At 38.2% G+C, this 20,204-nt stretch overlaps 1 protein-coding gene across 1 annotated transcript in view; it reads right to left on the reverse strand.

Moving 5' to 3' along the window:
- The window catches only part of LOC126249266 (serine-rich adhesin for platelets-like), a 197,090-nt gene that overhangs the window by 14,532 nt on the left and 162,354 nt on the right, over positions 1–20,204 (reverse strand). Inside the window, exons 4-5 of the mRNA XM_049950920.1 lie at positions 18,815–19,053; positions 15,221–15,529 (exon numbers count right to left, since the gene is read on the reverse strand). Of these exons, the coding sequence (XP_049806877.1) occupies positions 15,221–15,529; positions 18,815–19,053 (548 nt within the window). The remainder of the gene's footprint in view (positions 1–15,220; positions 15,530–18,814; positions 19,054–20,204) is intronic.

The raw sequence follows: 20,204 nt of genomic DNA on the forward strand, positions 1-20,204 counted from the left end.
AAGTCATTTTATCCTCTCCTGAGGCAAACTGGGCAACACAACTATTGTCTCTGGTCCTTGATATCCTGGATACTGATATTAGGATGGAGCAGATATCTGAGAAGGTCCCACAATGTGTTATAAGGGATAGATTGGAGGATTTTGTTTGCTACAGGATTAACTTAACATCATGCAGACAGTTCAGAGAGGAACATTCCATGTGTGGATGAGTATCATCCTGTTGAAATTGGAACCATGATACTGTTGCATGAGAGGTAACACATGAGGATGCAGGATGCCACTGACATACGACTGTGCCATCAGAGTTCCCTCAATCACTACCAGCTGTGACCCGATGTCATACCCAATGGACGATGGCCACTGAGGACAGGGTAGAACCGCGATTCAGATCTGAACACAGCGCAATGTCATTCATCAGCAGTCCATGGTACCTGCTCATAGTACCACTTTCAATGCAGCCTTTTGTGTTCATGGCAGGTGCAGACGTGAAGAGGTTATGATGATGTTCTCAGTGCACAATATGGTGATTCTCCCTTGTGGTGGTCACACATGGTTGACTGAAACCTTGATGACGAGTATGTCTGCCCTAACAATTCCACGTAGTCTAACATCAGGCCACTGTCACATTTGAGTGTTCCACAAATCTGGATACATTTGACTAGCTGGCCAATTGGAGACCCTTAATGAGGCCCCTTTCAAAGTCAGTCAGATGTGGATAATGCTGTCTCACAGAAGTGCGCAGCATCTTCATGGCCTTCACAGTGCTCTCACATCTGATGCTGTTCACATCCCTTATATACACTACCAGGTCCAGTACAATCACTAAACCCAAACAACACTAGCACACACTGGTGGCTGATTTGCCAATCTTAGGTCGTTGAAACTCTAATCATTTACATACCTTCCAGTGGTTTGTACATATACAAAGTTACACTGACAATGTCGTTTCTGCACTACACTTCTTTTGTCAGGTAGTGCATCTAGTAAATTTCTTCCTCCAAAAAACTACTAAAATAAATAATATCCTAAAAACCAGAAACTGATTATATTTCAAGCAAAACACATAACCTGTTCTATTAAACAAGTACTATACTCTTGTAATGTACACTGAAATGGGTGTAAAAGCTTTAACACAGAGAAACCAAAATTTGAGAGATGTGTAGAAGAGTGTATAAGTAGTAAGTTTTTACGATTACATAATATTTAGGAACCCATAATGTTCGGTTGCAGCATTAATAGGGTCCTGCTTGGCACAGTCACTTTACTTAAATATCTGGTCTTAATGTTGCAAAGCAATATGAAATGGAACGAGCATGGGAGGATTGTGGTAGGGAAGGCGAATGGTCAACAGCAGTTTACTGGGATAATTTTAGTTAAGTGTGGTTCACCTGTACAGGAGAGTGCATATAGAATGTAGTGCAACCTACTCTTGAGTACTGCTTGAGTGTTTTGGATCCGCACCAAGTCTGACTGAAAGAAGTCATTGAAGCAATTCAGAGACAAGCTGCTAGATTTGTTACCAGTAGGTTTGATAAGCATGCAAGTGTTATGGATATGCTTTGGGGGCTCAGGTGGGAATCCCTGGAGGGAAGACATTCATTTCAATGACCACTACTGAGAAAGTCTAGAGAACCGGCATTTGAAGCTGACTGCAGAATGATCCTACTGCCGCCAACATACATTTCACACAGGGACAATGGAGATAAGATACAAGAAATTAGGGCTCATATGGAGGCACATAGACAGTTGTTTTTCCCTTGCTCTATCTGAGAGTGGAACAGGAAAGGAAACGACTAGTTGTGCTACAGGATACCTTACACCACACAACTTATGGTGGCTTGCAGAATACATACGTAAATGTACATGTATATACCCACAAATGCTACCACTCTTGTGTGAGTAGAGAGGCCATTGATAAGCTAAGGCCTACCATAAGGAAACTCGAAACAATGTTGAAGTGTGAAAGTACATGGTTAGTTTGCCTCATCCCCATCAAAGGTGCAATATCAGTGAGTCAGCTGAGGCTCACAGAATCACCAAATATTCTCTCTCTCATCCTGTGAGATTTCAGTTTACACACAGCAAGTTGCTGAAACAGTGGTGTGTGTGTGTGTGTGTGTGTGTGTGTGTGTGTGTGTGTGTGTGTGACAGGATGGAATGATGACAATATTATGGAAAGGATGGAAAGACAAGTCTGCACCTCACCACATAGCAGAGATGCCAAGATGCAGATACAGACAACAAAAAGCCTGTCAGACAAGTAAATAAAACTGTCAAATAAGTACATTTTTGGCCAAAAAGGTCTCCTTCCAAATTCGACAATGCGCGCGTGTGTGTGTGTGTGTGTGTGTGTGTGTGTGTGTGTGTGTGTGTGTAGGGGCGGGCGCGCGCGCGCGCGCACACACACACACACACACACACACACACACACACACACACACACACACACGACCTCATCTGGCCTCAGCAGCCAACAGTGTAGTGCAGTGCGCGTGTGTGTGTGTGTGTGTGTGTGTGTGTGTGTGTGTGTGAGTGAGAGAGAGAGAGAGAGAGAGAGAGAGAGAGATATCTAATGCAGAAGTAGGTCATTTTGGCCCAAAGCTTATTTGTTGTGCCGATCTGCGACCCAACATCTCAACTATATGGTGAGTAATCTACCGTTTCCATAATATCAACAACAACTAAAAATGCCTATGTTTGATCAGCTTTGGAAAAGTCCTCTTATGGGTTTTTCCTGGTTAAAAACGCACTTTCTCCCACGTGGTAACACACTTCTTCCAAGGTGAAAAATACACTTTTTCCATAATAAGTGATAATATACTTTCCCTTGGAGCGGTAAAAATATCAATCCTTTGAATGGTAAAGTTTTATACACCAGCGTGGAACTTCAGAAAACTGAAACTAATAACATGTTAGCCTTCTGTAATTATGCGAATGTATTTTAATTCACTTGCTAGCTCCCAACCACAGAAATCTGTTTTGTTTTCATTTGATGTGATAAGTGCAAATGAAGAGAAAACAGCAAAATCACTAAACGTAAACACGGCTTACGTGGAGACTAACCCCCTCCCCACTACAACCCTGACTGCAACGCACATGCGGCAATCTGGCAGCTTGGGTGTACCAGAAAATTTTTTTGCGGGTAGCATCTGGCTGCTTGTTGCTACTGCTGATACAGCTAACAGCCACACTTCAAGTAGCTGGAAGCTGGAGAAGGCACTGCCCATACACAACTTAACTGCGCATGCACTTGTTCACAGGCAACTGTACTTTGTGCAAACAGTTGTGATGTCATGCTTGTCGGGAGCAGTTTATTGTTATGAAGTATTCCATAGTCTTCGTCCTCAAACCTTTGACACATTTTGCTGTTATCAGTTCTTACCAGTGAAAATTACAAAAAATTAACTGAAATCTAAAACAATGAAAAATACCTGGAATTGTACAAAATTCCTGGGTTTTTCTCGGTTTCCTCCTGGATGAAAAAATTCCCGGGTCTTTCCCAGGTTTCCCAGAGTGTATACATCCTGTTCTATTATGGTTGTCACGTGGCTACTGACATCACATTCTGAAATTTTAAGTGAAGATTGCTATGGAAGGGTGCTGGTATGGTAGACTATTGCCTGTGCTACTCTGGCAGGCGAATAGTAGGCAACAGCGAATTGGCAGCTTGTACTCACAGAGAATATTTGGGGAGCTGCTGCCTGACAAACACATGTATCTGATGGACTGTAACTGCTGACAGCCAGGGTGATAACAACTTCCAGCCCTCCTCCCATGGCATTAAATTATTTCAATGGCCTCTCTTGTTTTTCTCTGCTGCATCACCAGCTGCCATGCAAGCACATGAGGGTCTTTGAAATTTCACCACAATCACACTGAAGTTTGGAGATGCATGAAGTATGGAGAGATCTGCAGAATCTTTTGTGTGCCTCAAGAGATCTCTGATTTTGCTGCCATTCTGGTGTATTGGTTTAATTCCTCCACAGGTGCTGACATTTCTCACATGATGTAAATGAGTAATTTGAAGAGGTCCTTATGTTCCCTTGCCTGTTTTATCTTCACTGTGCCTCAAAGCTCATAGAACAGTTTTGCTGCTATATCCGTTTGCATAGAATGTTGTCCTGAGCTTGTCCACTTCATTTTGGAGCTTGTTTGCATCACTAATGTGGTGTTCTCGGCCTGTAGCATATATAATATAGTGTCCTTTTGTGCTGGGTGGTATGTTGGTGTGCATTGGTTTCCTATACATTATACGTCCTATTCTGCTGCTAGATTTTCTGTACACTCTGATATCCAGAAAAGTAATCGCTCTGTTATTTTCTATTTCTAGCATGAACTGTATGTTTTTATGTAAGCTGATTAGGTGTTTACGAAATCTGTGTAGTTTTGCTTCCTTATGCATACATGTGACAAAGATGTCATCTATGTACCTCAGCCAACAACACAGGCACAGTCATGCCGATCTTAACAATGTCTGTCTGAATGTTTCCATGAATACATCAGCTGCTACAGGTGGCAGGGAGGGAGAGAGTCCATGGCCACTCTGTCAGCTCAAAAAAACTGCAATACACTCATGGATGCCATTGCTGGCACATTGAGTGGCACAGTGTAGAGTTTCTGGGCCAGACTAACTTCAATTTTTTCACTGATGGCTGCAATGTGTTGAGACAACACTGTTCTAAGTGGAATCTAGTAGCCTACATTGCTAAGTGTCACAACAGACAAATGATGATTATTATGATTTACAATGGTACTTGATAAAAGAAGAGATTGCATCATGATTTTTGCATCTGTAACTAACCAACTGATGGCAGTTTAAGTGGTTGGTTGGTTAACAAGGGCACAGTTGTATTTACATTGTTCTAGAACAGGAGCACTATGTATAGATTTAATATAAGTTTCAACAGTTGCACAGAACAAGATGAAATTCGATTCATTATGTGTAGGATTGCTTAAAACCTACTTTCAGTGTTGCTATAGAATTTCTTGAACTGGTTTAGGGAAACCACGCAAAACTTTTATTTAGATGATAAGGCGGCGACTAAAATCATCATCCTACCGAATGAAAATCCACTGTCTTTATCACTGTGTTTCCTTGACTTTCACACCTGATAGTGCCCCTATCAACAACACTGTTTGAGTGTCCTTAATCTAAACTTGTAGGCAATTTAGCACATGGTTGAATTTTTTTCTTCTTAGCTTTTTACTAGCTCTGCTGACCAGTTTTCACAGATTGTTTGAAATATCTACAGAATGCTCTAATATGAGGAACTAAGGTTTCTAGTTGCTTGCTGCAAGGTAATTTGACTGACTGACTGACATCTTGGGTATTATGATGAATGTATTTTGGCACAAAAAGTCAGTCAGACAAATGTATTTCACTGCACCAAATCAAGACCATGTGTCCCCACCTGATAATAGCATTCCATGAGGTCAAAACTGCTCATTATTTATCAATTAATGAATTTCAACTCAAGCTGCAAAGTTCATCATAAATTATAAGCTGTTACTGACTGCCATACAGCACTGAAATGGGAAAGTCAAGTTGGCTAGATTCTGAACACTACACTGAAATACATGATATCAGTGGCAACAAACAAGCAATAATCTTGAAACATGCAAAGAAGTAGTTTAAAATGTCCTTAGTTATGAACCATACGATTAAATCACTATTTTACATAAGGTGACTGAACAGTATGCTCGTATCAATCATTCACAATGTAATGCCACCTGGTTACAGCTTCATCTCTCACTTGGAATTAGAGTTATTAAAATTTATAGTGCCACCACTATGATAACTATCACTGGACTTGCCCCATATAATCACTGTCCTATAGGCTAGGTCTTCACCGAAAGTCATCACACTGTAACTGATACTTCTCATAAATTTCATCCATTATCTTACACATCACAGTATACATCAGCCCACTAATCTCACTAACCTCATCAGTCACCTCATCTCATGTTCAGAGAATACTGGGAACTTTTGTAACTCTTTCACTGAAATAGCCATTTTGAAAATTTTAGAACTAGGGTTATAGTCATCTACAGTGACTTTTCATTATCACACATCAAAATATTAGCAACACATCCATCTACAGGAGCATCTCTGGAATTATTTACACTACCAAAACAGACTGACTTATTTAAAAAAAAACAGTTTTTGTTAAAATCATACAGACAAATAAAAAACTAATTATAACAACACTGCCAACAACAATTTTTGTGACAATGAGCCAATTAAGGGTGGAATTATTTTTTTGCTCTCAAATTATTTAGGCACATACAAGGTAAATATTGTCTTTTTAAATACGGACCACTTCAAGAGCTGAATGCCTTCAGTATTGTGGACAAGCAACTCTTGAAGTACGTTCTAGAACCCATCTTCTGATAACAACTTCTGAATTACTTCTTATTTGTGTAGATTGTTTTGCCACAAATCTCTGATAACAAGTAGAGCCTGAGACACATGGGATGTGTGAAGCACATTCTGCCCGAATATGTATCTGTAGCCCTGGTTGTTTTCATCAGATATGGCAAGTTACAATCTCCAAGTACGTAAAACTCATTTGTAGTTGGCTACAGTATTTCACATTCATAAATGGTCTGGAGCCCACTAAAAAAAGAGACCACTCCAATAACTTCCTTTCAGGCCAAACAATCTTACAAGGGAATGGTCAGACTTGTCATGCCGAAACATGCATTGCTTTTTTTTAGCACTGTTATTTAACTGTGCAAAAGGTCCGTATGCAAAATTGTAGCTGCTGACACGAACTGGTAGTCACCTAAAAAAATCACGAACATGGTTGTGTTTCTTGCTTGGCGCTTGCAGTGACGGCTGGGCACCCCTGGAAATGGCGAGTCGCGAGCGTTGTGCTCATGGTCGGGAAGCGCGGCCATCTTATCGCGGCGTTCACTGAAGAGGAATATCGCTGCACGGTTTTGGTGGAAAGGGGAAACAAATATTCGTTTCTGTGGCATGCACATCCTTTTAATTTCTGGTACGTATTTCGAAACATACCGTCCTGAAACTGGTTAGAGATGTGAAAGGTGTTCTGTACATGTTGACCTATACTCTGCAAGCCACTTTATGGTGAACATTCAATCTCCCCTCACAGGTGATGGCAAACCCTGTAAATATTTTGCTGCTTGCCATGGAGATATAGCACAGACGCCAAATGAAGCAATCAACAGAAAACATGCGTGAAGAGTGTGTGGTGTGACATTGTTGTTAAGCTTCTAGACGAGCATATAAATGGCGCAGACATGTGGATAGAAACAACTGAAACACTCGATATTGCAGACTGTGAATCTACAGACGGCGAAGACACCTACGAAAGTTGAACTCATGAAGACTCTTCGAGTGATAGTGCCATGTACCATCATCAATTATCTCCGAAAATAACACCAGCAACTACAATTACCTTATCAGCCAAAGAAAAAGCGGTGACGTATTGGTTGAACGAAAGTGGTAAGAAACGCCTACTTGTCAGTACTGTTCAAAATAAGTATCGCTTTGTCCGTTTTGAACGTGAATTGTATAGCTGGAAAAAGGAAGTCGCTGGACGACGTAAGAGTCGACTGGAAATTGCAACGGAAATAAATGTACGACTTTTTGAGCTATTTACCGATGCCAGACAACAGTCATTTAGTGTCAGCATTGCAACTTTGCGTGATTGGGCGTTAAAGATTGCCAACGCAATAGCTTCTCACAGTTGGATTAGTCGCTTCAAAAGATCACATGAAATTGTGGCAAGAAAAATAACAAAATTTGTATCGAGAAACAGGTCGCAAAATGAAGTGACACAAATTGAAATGATAGAAGCTTTTATTACTAATGCAAAAATAAGATCGCTAGTTTTAGTGAATCGTACGTACACAATGCAGATCAGTCAGGTTTTCAAAAAGAAATGCGTGCGAAAAGAACACTGTCATTGAAAGGGCAAAAACATACTGAGGCGATTGCGCAGTTCACGACTGCACTCACCCATTTATACACTATAATGCCCATAATTAGTCTGGATGTTTCACTGCTGCCAAAACTATATGTGTGTCTTCAAGAACAAATCTCTTCTCCTTCTAGATTTGTGGTCAGGTCATAAAAGGTCTGATTCATTAAAAGCTGTATTTCGAGCCCACCGTGACAAAGAAGTAGAGATACTTCAGATTCCACCCAGCACGATGAACGTAATTCAAACTTTAGACAGAGAATTTTTCCGTCAGTGGAAGGCATTTTAAAGAAAACTAACAGAGAAAATTATTGTGTGCAGATCACTGCAATTTCCTGTCTATCACCGTGACAATATTCTCAAGCTGCAATCTGTAGTACATTATCAATTTTCCTCCCCACGGTTTCAGAATTTGACTAAATATGCGTGGCACTCCTCAAAATATACTGATACTAGGCCTGATTCATTCCTAACACCAGCCCAGTTTTGTCTACCGACATCTAACAACGTCTGTGATTCGCAGGGCTGTATGTTCTTGGCTTGTATGTTCTTGGTGCACAAAAAACCTATGTTTTGAACATCGTATCAAAATTTCGCATTTTTGTGGTAATTACAAGAAATAAAATTTGGACTTGTTATAAGCCGTATATTTACTTGTGTCTATTTCATAGCTATTTGGAAAGAATGTTGTAGATAACATATCAGCCATATTTGTCAACGAATGTTTATCGTACGATCGCTTTCACTGGGGGAATCAGCTCTCTCACTGCTGTGGCAAGAGAGCGGCGCGTAGCTAACGCCACCTTGTCCCTAGATGGCGTTGGTATAATGTAGCGAGAGAGGTCAGGGTTGTACAAGAGGCAGTTATAAGCGCGGAAACCATGTGACAATAATGTCTTACTTCATAAAATTGTTTACAGACTTCCAGGTCATGTCAGCAGCTAAAATTCTGCATGCAGACTTCTTGCACTGTTAACTCACAGTGGTAAAAAAAGCAACATAGGTTTCGACAGGACAAGTCTGACCATTCCCTTGTTAGATGAGGTGGCAGTGAACCTAATACTTCCTTACTGTTTGCTTGTCATGTCCTAATAATGGATCATGTAATAATGACACTTTGGTAGACCTGAACATGCCCTGTTACAAGTGTGTACTATTCCCAACACAAACCCAGTTACATCTGTTTATTTTCAACTCTAAGTTTTTGCGCAGTGACATATAAAATATTTTGTTCTGCAGCTATCACACAAGACATCTGTACAGAAAATGTCTAAATTTTGGCTCTAAATATGGGTTGGACACTACTTTATCACTCTTGTGGCTTTAAGTATGGTGCTCCACCATTTGCTTTGCAATCAACCACAATCTTGTACTTCGGACTTTTTTACTATATGTTAGCTGCAACAGTATGTAAGCAGACATGGAAGTTTATCTGAATAGAAGCAAAATATCACAGTTATAAATTACATACTGTGAGCAAATTCCATTTTCATACTTTCTTATACTATTGTCAGACTCCGGAGCATTCCCATATGGGCCATTCCATGTGAAGTGGTTTAATTTTGGAAGCAGTTCCCACATGACCATAACAGATTTTGATGAAACTTTGTGTGAACATACACATGTTTCCAGTAAACACTGGTAATGTTTCATACGCACTAGTTCAATATTTCCAGAGAAAGACATTTGTTTGAACCCATAGAGTAGTTATCAACAGGACACTGAGTTTTGGCAACTTTGGGAGATGTGGTATCTATGACAATATTTTCTTAAAAGGAACAAAACTATGCCATCTTGTACAACTTTTTGCACTCTCTTAAGCGAAATAAAAAAGAAAAATATTTCCTCAACAATTTTTGTATGGATAATTTGAAGCAAAGTTAGCCGAAAAATAGATGCTTTTTTTTTTTTTTAAAAAAGTGAAGTTTAGCTTTTTACATATCCAGAAGTAATTATCCAATAAACCCGAAACTTTTCATATAATAATTTACCAATACAAAGTCACAGAATATGAACTTCTTTTGCCTAATGCTTCCCTATAGCTTACAAATTGTGGGCAAAGTTCGTGATTTTCCTAAAAAACGCCAAATGGATATTTTTGGCTCACTTTTACAAAAAAAGTGCCTACTCCAAACTCTTTTAAATAATTTTCACAACAAATATCATATTTTTTCACAACAAATATCATATTCTAAATCACCTAAAAGCTATATTTCATTCTGAAGTTTGAGCACATAAGGGCCTAGAAAACAATGAAAAGGTGAAACAAAAGTCAGCTGAAAAAAAAAAAAAATAGATGCTGGGAGAGAGAAAATAATAATAATAATAATAATAATAATAATAATAATAATAATGATGATTTTACATTTAGCTTTTAATATATCTGAAAATAAGTGTGGTACAAACTTGAAACTTAGCATTTACCAATAAAATGCTTAGAATATAAAATTTAATTCTCCTGCTTCTTTCCAACAGTTTACAAACTGAAGGCAAAGATGACAGATTTTTTAAAGAACATGAAAATGGCTATTTTTTGACCTACTTTTAGAGGGAAGAGTATTCTGTAAACTCTTTTAAACTGTTTTCATTAGAGAGACAATGTTCTAAATAAAAACTATATTTGGTTTTTCAATGCGATCCCAAAAACCAAGAAGTTGGACGTGCACTGTAAATGCGCCCATATTCCACTAGCACTGAAATTAAATCTGACATTTTTTACTATGTTCTACAATCATTTAGTATTGTCTGTGAATGATAAGATCAAATATCCTGATGACTAGCAAATGAGCTTTAGTCAGAAAATTGCAAATAAGTATTTCTTGACATGTCTACTGCATTCAGCTCTGCAAAATTCTTTTTATAAAAAATTAAATCAAATAATGAATCCAATAAAAAGAATAGGTTCCTCTTTTTTGTGGCTCAAATAATTCGAGGTAATCAATTTGAAAAGTGGAATTTTTTGGGTTCTGTCTTGTAAAAATTACCAATAAAGCAAAGTCTACCACTCACTTTAACCACGACTGAGCCTATGTGATCATTCCATTTCACATCCCTACAAAGTGTTACACCTAGGTATTTGTACGAGTTGGCCAATTCCAACAGTGACTCACCAATGATATAGTCATAGGATAGTACATTTTTTTCGTTTTGTGATGAGCAAAATTTTACATTTCTGAACATTTAGAGCAAGTTGCCACTCTCTGCAACACTTTGAAATCTTATCAAGATCTGAGTGAATATTTATGCAGCTTCTTTCAGATAGGACTTCATCATAGATAGGTAAATTATCTTCAAAAAGCCTGATTTTACTATTAATATTGTCTGCAATGTCGTTAATATACAACATGAACAGCAAGGGTCCCAACACACTTCGCTGGGGCACACCCGAAGTTACTTCTACATCTGATGATGACTCTTCATCCCAGATAACATGGTGTGTCGTCCCTACCAAAAGGTCTTCAATACAGTCACAAGTTTCACTTGATACCCCATATGATCGTACTTTTGACAGTAAGCGTAGGTGGGTACTGCGTCAAATGCTCTTCGGAAATCAAGACACATTGTAGCTATCTGATTGCCTTGATCCAAAGCTTTCAGTGTATCACGTGAGAATAGTGCTGGTTGGGTGTACGATGTGTGATGCAGCTGTTATGCAACAGTTTTATTACCACGGTCTCCACTGCCCTGATAATGCACAGTTAAATTGTGAAGTTTATAACCAGTTTGATTCTGAAGTTATAGCAGAAAAACGGACTGAAATATGTAATGATGAGTTGTGACGAAAGACACCCCTCTTTTGAAGTTTTTTGAGTTATTCTTTATCTCATTTCCTAGTTATCAAGTCTTTCGATATTGCTTTCCTCAGAGAGCAATAAATAATTGTGTAACATAATAAAAGATGTCAGACTTGAGTACCACCAGAATATGGACTCATTTTCACTGAACCACCAACTTGGCATTTTTAGGGCCTTCTTTCCTCGCACTGCAAAACCAAATCTAGTTTTCAGGTGGCATAGAACATGGTCTCTCTAATGAAAACTGTTTAAAAAGAGTTTGGAGACTATTTTTACTAAAAGTGAACCAAAATAGCCATTTTTCACATTTCTAGAAAATATCATCACCTTTGCCCTCAATTTGTAAATTACTGGAATGCAGGAGAATGATATTTTGTATTCTAAGACCTAGTATTGGGAAATTTATATGTGCCAAGTTTCAGATTTATCCCCAAGTTACTTTCAGAGATATTAAAAGCTAAACTTCACATTTTTTCAAGCATCTATTTTTTCGGCCGCCTTTGCTTCAAATTACCATACAAAAATTGCTGAGTAACTACTTTTTTTTAGTTCCATAAAGAGAGCGCAAGATGATGTACACGATGGCTTAGTTTTGTTCCTTTCAAGAAAATACTGGCAGAGGTATAAGGTCTCAAAGATGCTGAAAACTCAAGGTGCATAGCTACGCTACGAGGTCAAACAAATGTCTGTATCTCTGGAAATATTGAACTAGTGATCGCGAAGCTTTACTGATGTTTATTGGTAACATATCTGACTGTTCATACATAATTTCATCAAAATCCTTGATGGTCATGGGGGAACCTCTAGATAGCCCAAATTATAATTCCTCATGAAAATTTGTTCACCACCATATGTGTGATGCACAAATGAAAAATGATGCTCTCACTCTTTAATTCACTTGCAGGGTGTATACATGGACAAGGAAAGAAAATTAGTGGGTTTTTCCTGGATTTCTTGGTTGAAAATACACTTTCTCCTGGCTAAAAATACTGTTTTTCCGTGTTAAGTGACAGTATACTTTTCCCCAGCACTGTAAAACTTATCAATCCTTTTAATGTTTATGGTTTTATACACTGATGTAGAAATTCCGAGCACTTTAGAAAACTAAACTCGGGAGGGGGGGGGGGGGGGGACATCTTGGAAAGATCTTAGATGCAGCAGCATGTACACTGCTCATTTTCGTGTTACGAAGGTATAAATTTGAATTCCACTAAACAACGCATGTTACTTTACAAAGCATAGAAACCGAGTTTGCGGCATGCTTTTGTAAGCCAGTCATAGCTCATGTCACGTCATCTCGCCAGCTGATGACTGCATAGGACACATGATGTAGTCAGCCAATAGCAAGATAACTCTTAAGAAGTGCGAACACACATATAAGAAAAGTTAATGGTTTAAATTAATATACATAGTGTTGCTAAAAGAAAAACAAAGCTTTCACATATAATATTTGCCTCCAAGATTAATACGCTGCAAGAGAAGCTAAGCTTCCACATATAATGTTGATCTTTTTCCGCGTGTTACACTTTAAGATACATCTCACAAATGTACCAGTAAAATTTTTTAATAACAACGTAAATGTCTGATCTTCTGGGCTCGAAATTCTTCTAGATGGTCATCAAAGAGTTGATTTTTAAATGAGAGTCAAGAAATTCATTGTACATTCTCGCACATAGTTCATCTTGCTTAAAAGGAAACTTACTTTGAAAGTAACGCTTTTCAAACCACCAATCGCAATATTTTCCCATGACCTGTTAGAAATAGGTTCATTTTACCAGTTGCCAGAGAGCACCAGGTAACAGGCGTCACTGTGCTTACGCAGCTACAATGACGCAGGAAGCCCACATCTTCGTACGTGTACAACATTAAAAGATCTTGCATTACATCATAAAAGAAAAGAGACATCAGAGGATACTTCAAGTGCATTGGAATTTTGTGAACCATACTAAAATGCATAATTCAGCTTAAAGTGCACATTTGTATATCCAGAATCAGATGTACATTTTCTTGAGTACCAGTACTGTGTTCTCTCATGTTTAGTTATTTATTATGGCATAATGCCATAGGAGCTAGAAGATGGAAAACGTGCACTTGAAATGCAGCGAACAGTTGAAACTAGCCAACAGTGTGAAATTAAATACTTCGTTTCAAATAAATTGACTGCCTCAGTGCAAAAGTTTAATAAAAGCCAAATCTCTTTAGCAAACAGACAAAAATAACTTCATTGTTCTGCAAGGCATTTAATGCTTGACTGTCAGAAAGGTGGAAATAAAATCTGAAACTAATAACATTTTTTAGCCTTCTGTAATTATGCAAATGTATTTTAATTCATTTGATAGCTCCTGGCCACAGAAATCCGTTTTGTTTTGATTTAATGTGAGAGCAATAAATGAAGAGGAAACAGCAAAATCACTAAATGTAAACACGGGTCATGTGGAGACTACCCACCTCCCCACTACAACTCGGACTGCTCTGTGCATCAGCCCCGGATCTACGATATTTCCAAACCGCGGCAATACTAGATAGTGGAGCCCAGCCACACATCTGTAGCCAGAAGCGGTAGAAGGTACTAGTCATATGCGACTCAACTACGCATGCACAAGATCCCGCCCGCAACTGCTCAAACGAATCTAATACAAACAGCTGTTATGCCACGCTCATCGGAGGCAATTTGTTGTTAGGAAGCATTGCATAGTCTTCCTAAAGCCTTTGACACACTTTTCTGTTGGCAGACGCTTGTATGAGCACTGTGTTTTATTGTTGTATATGGCATATTTCCTTTGCGACTTAAATATTATTTTCGTTTTTTTCTGTCATTCATGTTTTGTTGCTGTATTATTCTGCAGAAGCGGGATACAGTAATATCCTTTGTTAGAGTATTGGTTCTTACCAGTCAAAATCACAAAAATTTAACTGAAAACTAAAACAATGAAAAATTCCCGGAATTCTAAAAAATTCCCAGATGAAAAAATTCCCGGGTCGTATACACTTTGCACTTGCCTCGCAGTAGCAGACAGTATACACACACAACAACAAGAAGCTCGGTGGCACGACAGAATAAAATCCGATTCTGTTTCAGCATTAATATCATGGGAGCACCTAGAAACATGTATATACTTTAATACATTTGGTTAATGATAGGTGCCTTTCTCACTGCGGTCTTGGTCCTGTTCACCCTTCTTCTGCTCCCTTGCCTCATTACATATCACAGTCTATGTTGCATCTCATCTCAGTGGTAACAAATGGCCACTGACCATACACCTTGCCTATTATCATCATAATTACTCTCACCTCCTCCTCCCCTCCCTCCTCCTCTGTTCCCTTCTCAAGGATTCTTCAAGAAGGATTATTGTACACTAATGTTTCAATATCTACAGTTTCATTACTTTATGTTTTTGCTGGCAAATATGATAATTTGCACAATCATTACTTTTATCTAAGGTATACATTAAATGCATCAGATATGGAATAAATTACCTTCTCCTCCAGAACTTCACACAATATATACATGTGTGTCACAGTAGCGGCAAGATGGGGCATGAGTCTCATATGGTCACACACAAACTGGAAGTCCATTTCACAACACAACACAAACTCACTTGCAACATCTTTTAACAACATATTTTCACATTCTGGCGTTCTTAACGCCAAACTCAAAAAATACTTAGCAGCAAATTTTGCTACATTTTTGCACAGTCCCGGCCATTCTGAACATGGAACTATACTCTTTATCCTTGTCAGACTTTTCATAAACTTCAATCCTTCATTCAGGTTCATTATTCTGATCTGCAACAATAGAAAAACAGTAAACTACAATAGTCAATGGACAGCAGTAAATAAAATACTGAATCTAATGACATTATTTGACAACGCAAGTTACTACAAACATCACTACCCAAAGAAACATGTTAGCAAATTTTGATAGTTATTAAACTTCTAAACTTTTCAGCATCCACAAAGAGGTGGAAGAAGGGAGGGAGCAATTGAAGGAGGGAGGGGGATCGATCAACCGGAGGAGGAGGAGGGATCGATAAATCTATCGATCAAGGGGGGTTGATCATTTGATGGAGGGAGGGAGAGGTCAAGAGGAGGAGGAGAGGAAGTTCAACAGCCCATTGATGGTGAGGTCTTTTAGAGAGAGAGAGAGAGAGAGAGAGAGAGAGAGAGAGAGAGAGAGAGAGAGAGAGAGAGAGAGGGGGGGGGGGGGGAGATTTCTGATTTGACAAGGGTGAGAAAAGGAACTGACCAAGTCCTTTTCAAAAGGAGTATCCCAAAATTTAACGCGACTCATTTAGGAAACCCTACACATAGGTGACACGATGAGATTTGAACCTCGCCTCTCCCAAATGTGAAGTCAGTGCCTTAAGCACTGCAATACCCCAGTAGATTAGCATGCACATGAAGGCCAATTCCTGAGAGAATGACTCATATTGCTGTTTTATATTTGACTGTAGGAAATTATGCAAGACATCTTAAACATTTTCAATGAACTGCAACTCAATAATACTTTCTGTAAATCATGTTGGATATTCCATAAAGTAAAAAGAAATGGAAGTGTTAACATTTTCTCTTGGAGACAGTTACTGAGACTGAGCTCTATCTCAGTTTTGGAAAGAAAGAGGCGAAGAAAACTGTCAAGGACACAATATTTAAGAGTGACTTGAAAAATTGTTTGTACTAACTGAGGAAGAGTGAGGGACACTTCAAGAAATCTGAACGCCTGGACTTGATATGAAAATTAATAAGGCAGTAATGCAAAAACTGAGATATCATGATCAAGAAGAAAAGTAAGAAAAAAAGCACATGCTAAATTTGAAATTGTAAATTTTGTCACCAAGTTAAATATTATTTGTCATAAGAAATGACACTGCACCATTTTTGATGCAAGGCTTGTATGTAGATTAAAAACAGTAATAACAGTAAACAATAAAGAAAGAAAGACTGCCATAAATGAGAGATGAAGTATCATAGGAAACAACAGAGAACAAAAATGGGAGAATATTAAAAAAACAAAAACAAGGAACATTTGAGAGATTGAGCAACAAGAGAGAACAAATTGATAATCTCTTTTCAAAAGCAGTAGTCAAATTGTCCGCAACATTAATGTTGGTTTTAACACCATAGTGCTTTACTAACCGTGGTCCTATTAAAAATGGTATACTCTTTCATTTCTCCAACATTTGAACTGACTTACACTACCCTGTTACAGAGAGAACCCCCCCCCCCCCACCCCTGTTGCTGAACAGTTGATAAGCAAAAGAACAGTTGATAAGCAAAGGAACTGCCTATCACATAACGCACAGGAAGATCTGTTCTGGACAATTTGTGCATGGCAAGTGCCCAAGCATCTTTCAGAGAATCAGAACACAGCAAGAATGGGTGTGTGTCTGACCCATCTGTTGAGACATGTGAGCAAGTAATGAATTTCATTGCTCAGACTGTGGCGTGTGATTAAATGTGGTGTCAGCACTTCAACCCTGCATCCAAATGGATAAGCATGGAGTGGCAGCATCCTGGCTATCCTCATTCAAAAAAAGCCAATTTTGTCCCGAAGACTGAAAAGTGATGCTCTGCTTCTTTTTTGACAAAGACGGAACTATATTCGTTGACAGGCTAGTACAAGGTGCAACAGTTAATGCCAACACATTGCTGAGGTCTTCAAGAGCAAGTGCAGAGGGTGCTTATTCACAACACTGTTCCCCATGACTCGCATATCTTTGGCCCCTTAAAACAATCTCTGAAAGGTGAGACTTGGTGAGACTTTCACCTATGATATAGAGGTGTAGATTGAAAACTGGATCCATTAGCAAACCAGGAGATTCTATACTGAAGCCATCTAGTCTATTCTTATGTTCTGGGATCGATGTATCGCTGTCAATGGCAATTATGTATATTTGTACTGTTCCACATTAATTGTAATTATAATATTGTTACTAAAATTTCTTTACATAACACTGTAGTCTCCTTTTCATTTGGGTACACTTTTTCCAAAATTCGTATGTAATGGTTCTTGGAGAGGGACCCCAATTACTGCGATGGTGCAAGAAATTCCCCAGTCTTGTACAGCATATACTCTTACTGTTCTGGAGCTAAATACTGTATGTTGCTGGCATATGCTACTTACCTACCTTCATGCATATAAGCAAAGCTCCCCCCCCCTTTTTTTTAATTGAACAGGAACACAGGAAAATAAAAGTGAAATATCCAGGAAAGACGATTAGGATTTAATGTTCCACCAATGAGAAGTCCATTACAGACAGAACACAGGCTTGGATTAGTTAAGGACAGGAAAGGAAATGAACCAGGTTCCTTTCAATGGGACTGTTCCAGTATTTGCATTAATCAATTACAGAAACAGCTGAATACTTAAATCTGAGGAAGACCTAAATCTGTATGGTCTGATGGAGATTGGAACTGAAGGTATATGTACTTGCCAGGGGTAAAATTCATAATGAGTGCTAGAATGAAGCCAAATCTATGTATCGCTAGTGACATACATTTTGCATTCAAGCCACACATTTTCAGTAATGTTTTAAATGGGCAAATGCAGGTCAATGGAAGTACTGTGCTTTAACTTGGGCAGTATTTCTGACTGATAGATAATTTCACATAGTGGGGAAAGTGATATGCATTAAGTTGGCTGACACAAGGCAGAACATTATTTGCTAGTTCAGGGGAAGATCATCCAAAATCAGAATGTGTCAACTTTTGAGAAAAAATGACTTGTTAAAAAACAGCTGGTGGGTTGGCTGTTGGATATGAAGACAATGGTGGCAACTTAGCTGAGAAGGGTAAAATATAGTCTGCATATTATGAAATAAACTCTGGGGGAAAAGAAAATTACAGTGTCAAACATGTGATACCGCATAAAAGATGTAATAACCAGTCAAAGACGTAAAACAGTATGCGACACATTTCACACAAAAGCTAAAGAGGCAATGCAGCCAATGTTACACAGCCAAAAAATTCAACAAAAGTAATAAAAATAGAAAAAGCAAACTGCTCAGTTCATAACATTTAGTTTAGTATGCTGGTTCTTATTATCAATACATACTGAAGAACATAACTTACATAATCAAGTAAGTTATCACTCTTCCTGAATTTTAAAAGCAGGACCAGGTATGTGTAATGAACAAACATGGTGTCCTCCTCAGGTGCATCTTCTGCCCATGATGGATCATGAAATGATAAACATGCTGCTACAAACTCAGCATATTTGAAAGTTGAGTACTCCGACAATCCTTCTTCAACCAATATCTGCAGTCTCATTATAACTATGCATGAAGTTTCATATTTACAAAAATTAAGGGCTGCAACAGAAACAGATTGTAACAATTACTTTGAATTGTCACTGCAAATACGAAGAATAAATGCTTTCAAGAGGTTAGTCAGAATGGTGTCCCATTTACAGTTACTGGCAATATTACTAATGCAGGACTGTACAATAATATACGTCAGAAATTCACTAAAGAAAGTTGGTTAGTAAAATAAAGTAACAATTTTATCTCAATTATCAATAAAAGCAAAAAGAGAAAGAAAAGTAACTACTAACATTCTGATTAAGAATTTCAATAATTAAATTCTCATATTATAATTAAATTTATAACTTAATACAGTTTTTGAATATAATTATTAAAGTCAGAAATAAGCATAAAACACAGGAGCATATGGCATGAAGTAAATGATAATTTACCGTACTTGTGTACTGTAGTTTGGAGGAAAGTCTAACTGTGGTAATATGAACAAAATATTATCTGAATGAAACTTGCTACTGATGAAACTGTGTTCATCACAAAGAGTCTAACTTGGACTTTTGCTTTTTACAGGCAGTGCTCAAACCCATCAAGCCATCTGAGCATCCCTCTTGACATCACTAAACTTAAATCTGTCACCATTTACCTCTCTATCACTCTTCCAAACTCCACAGAAGTTCTGCTGCATATCTTCCTCGGCTAAGGAGAGATGCTGGTAGATTGAAGCTATGAGTTGGGCTTTGAGGTACTGTCAACTGGGTCAATTAATATGAGCATTGCCTATGAAGAGAGAGTTCTGCGTTCAAATCCTGATCCCCCATACAGTTTTAATTTTGTCAGAAAGTTTTTAACTATTATCAGTTTAACACCTCCATCAAACACAAATGTCACATACAAAATGACTTATACATTTATTGCAAGATGCTAAAGTATCAATTCCAAGAATAGTTCAAGGTCCTTGTTTTATGAAGAAGAAACTGTTCTGACATTTACACATCAAATTTAGATTCACTGATTACCTCTGCACACCACACATGGTTTGGTTTCTGTACGACATAAAATACAATGTTTTGGTTATGGCACAGTGAAGTCTTCTATTGCTTTGTTATGAGGGTATCAGAAACATACATTACTGAAGAAACAACTCTTCTATGCACTCAGTTTTCCCCCGTCTTTTTATATACAGACATCCATGATAAGTAGAGAAA

The sequence above is a fragment of the Schistocerca nitens genome, chromosome 3 (assembly GCF_023898315.1).
Source record: "Schistocerca nitens isolate TAMUIC-IGC-003100 chromosome 3, iqSchNite1.1, whole genome shotgun sequence".
Classification (NCBI taxonomy): Eukaryota; Metazoa; Arthropoda; class Insecta; order Orthoptera; family Acrididae; genus Schistocerca; species Schistocerca nitens.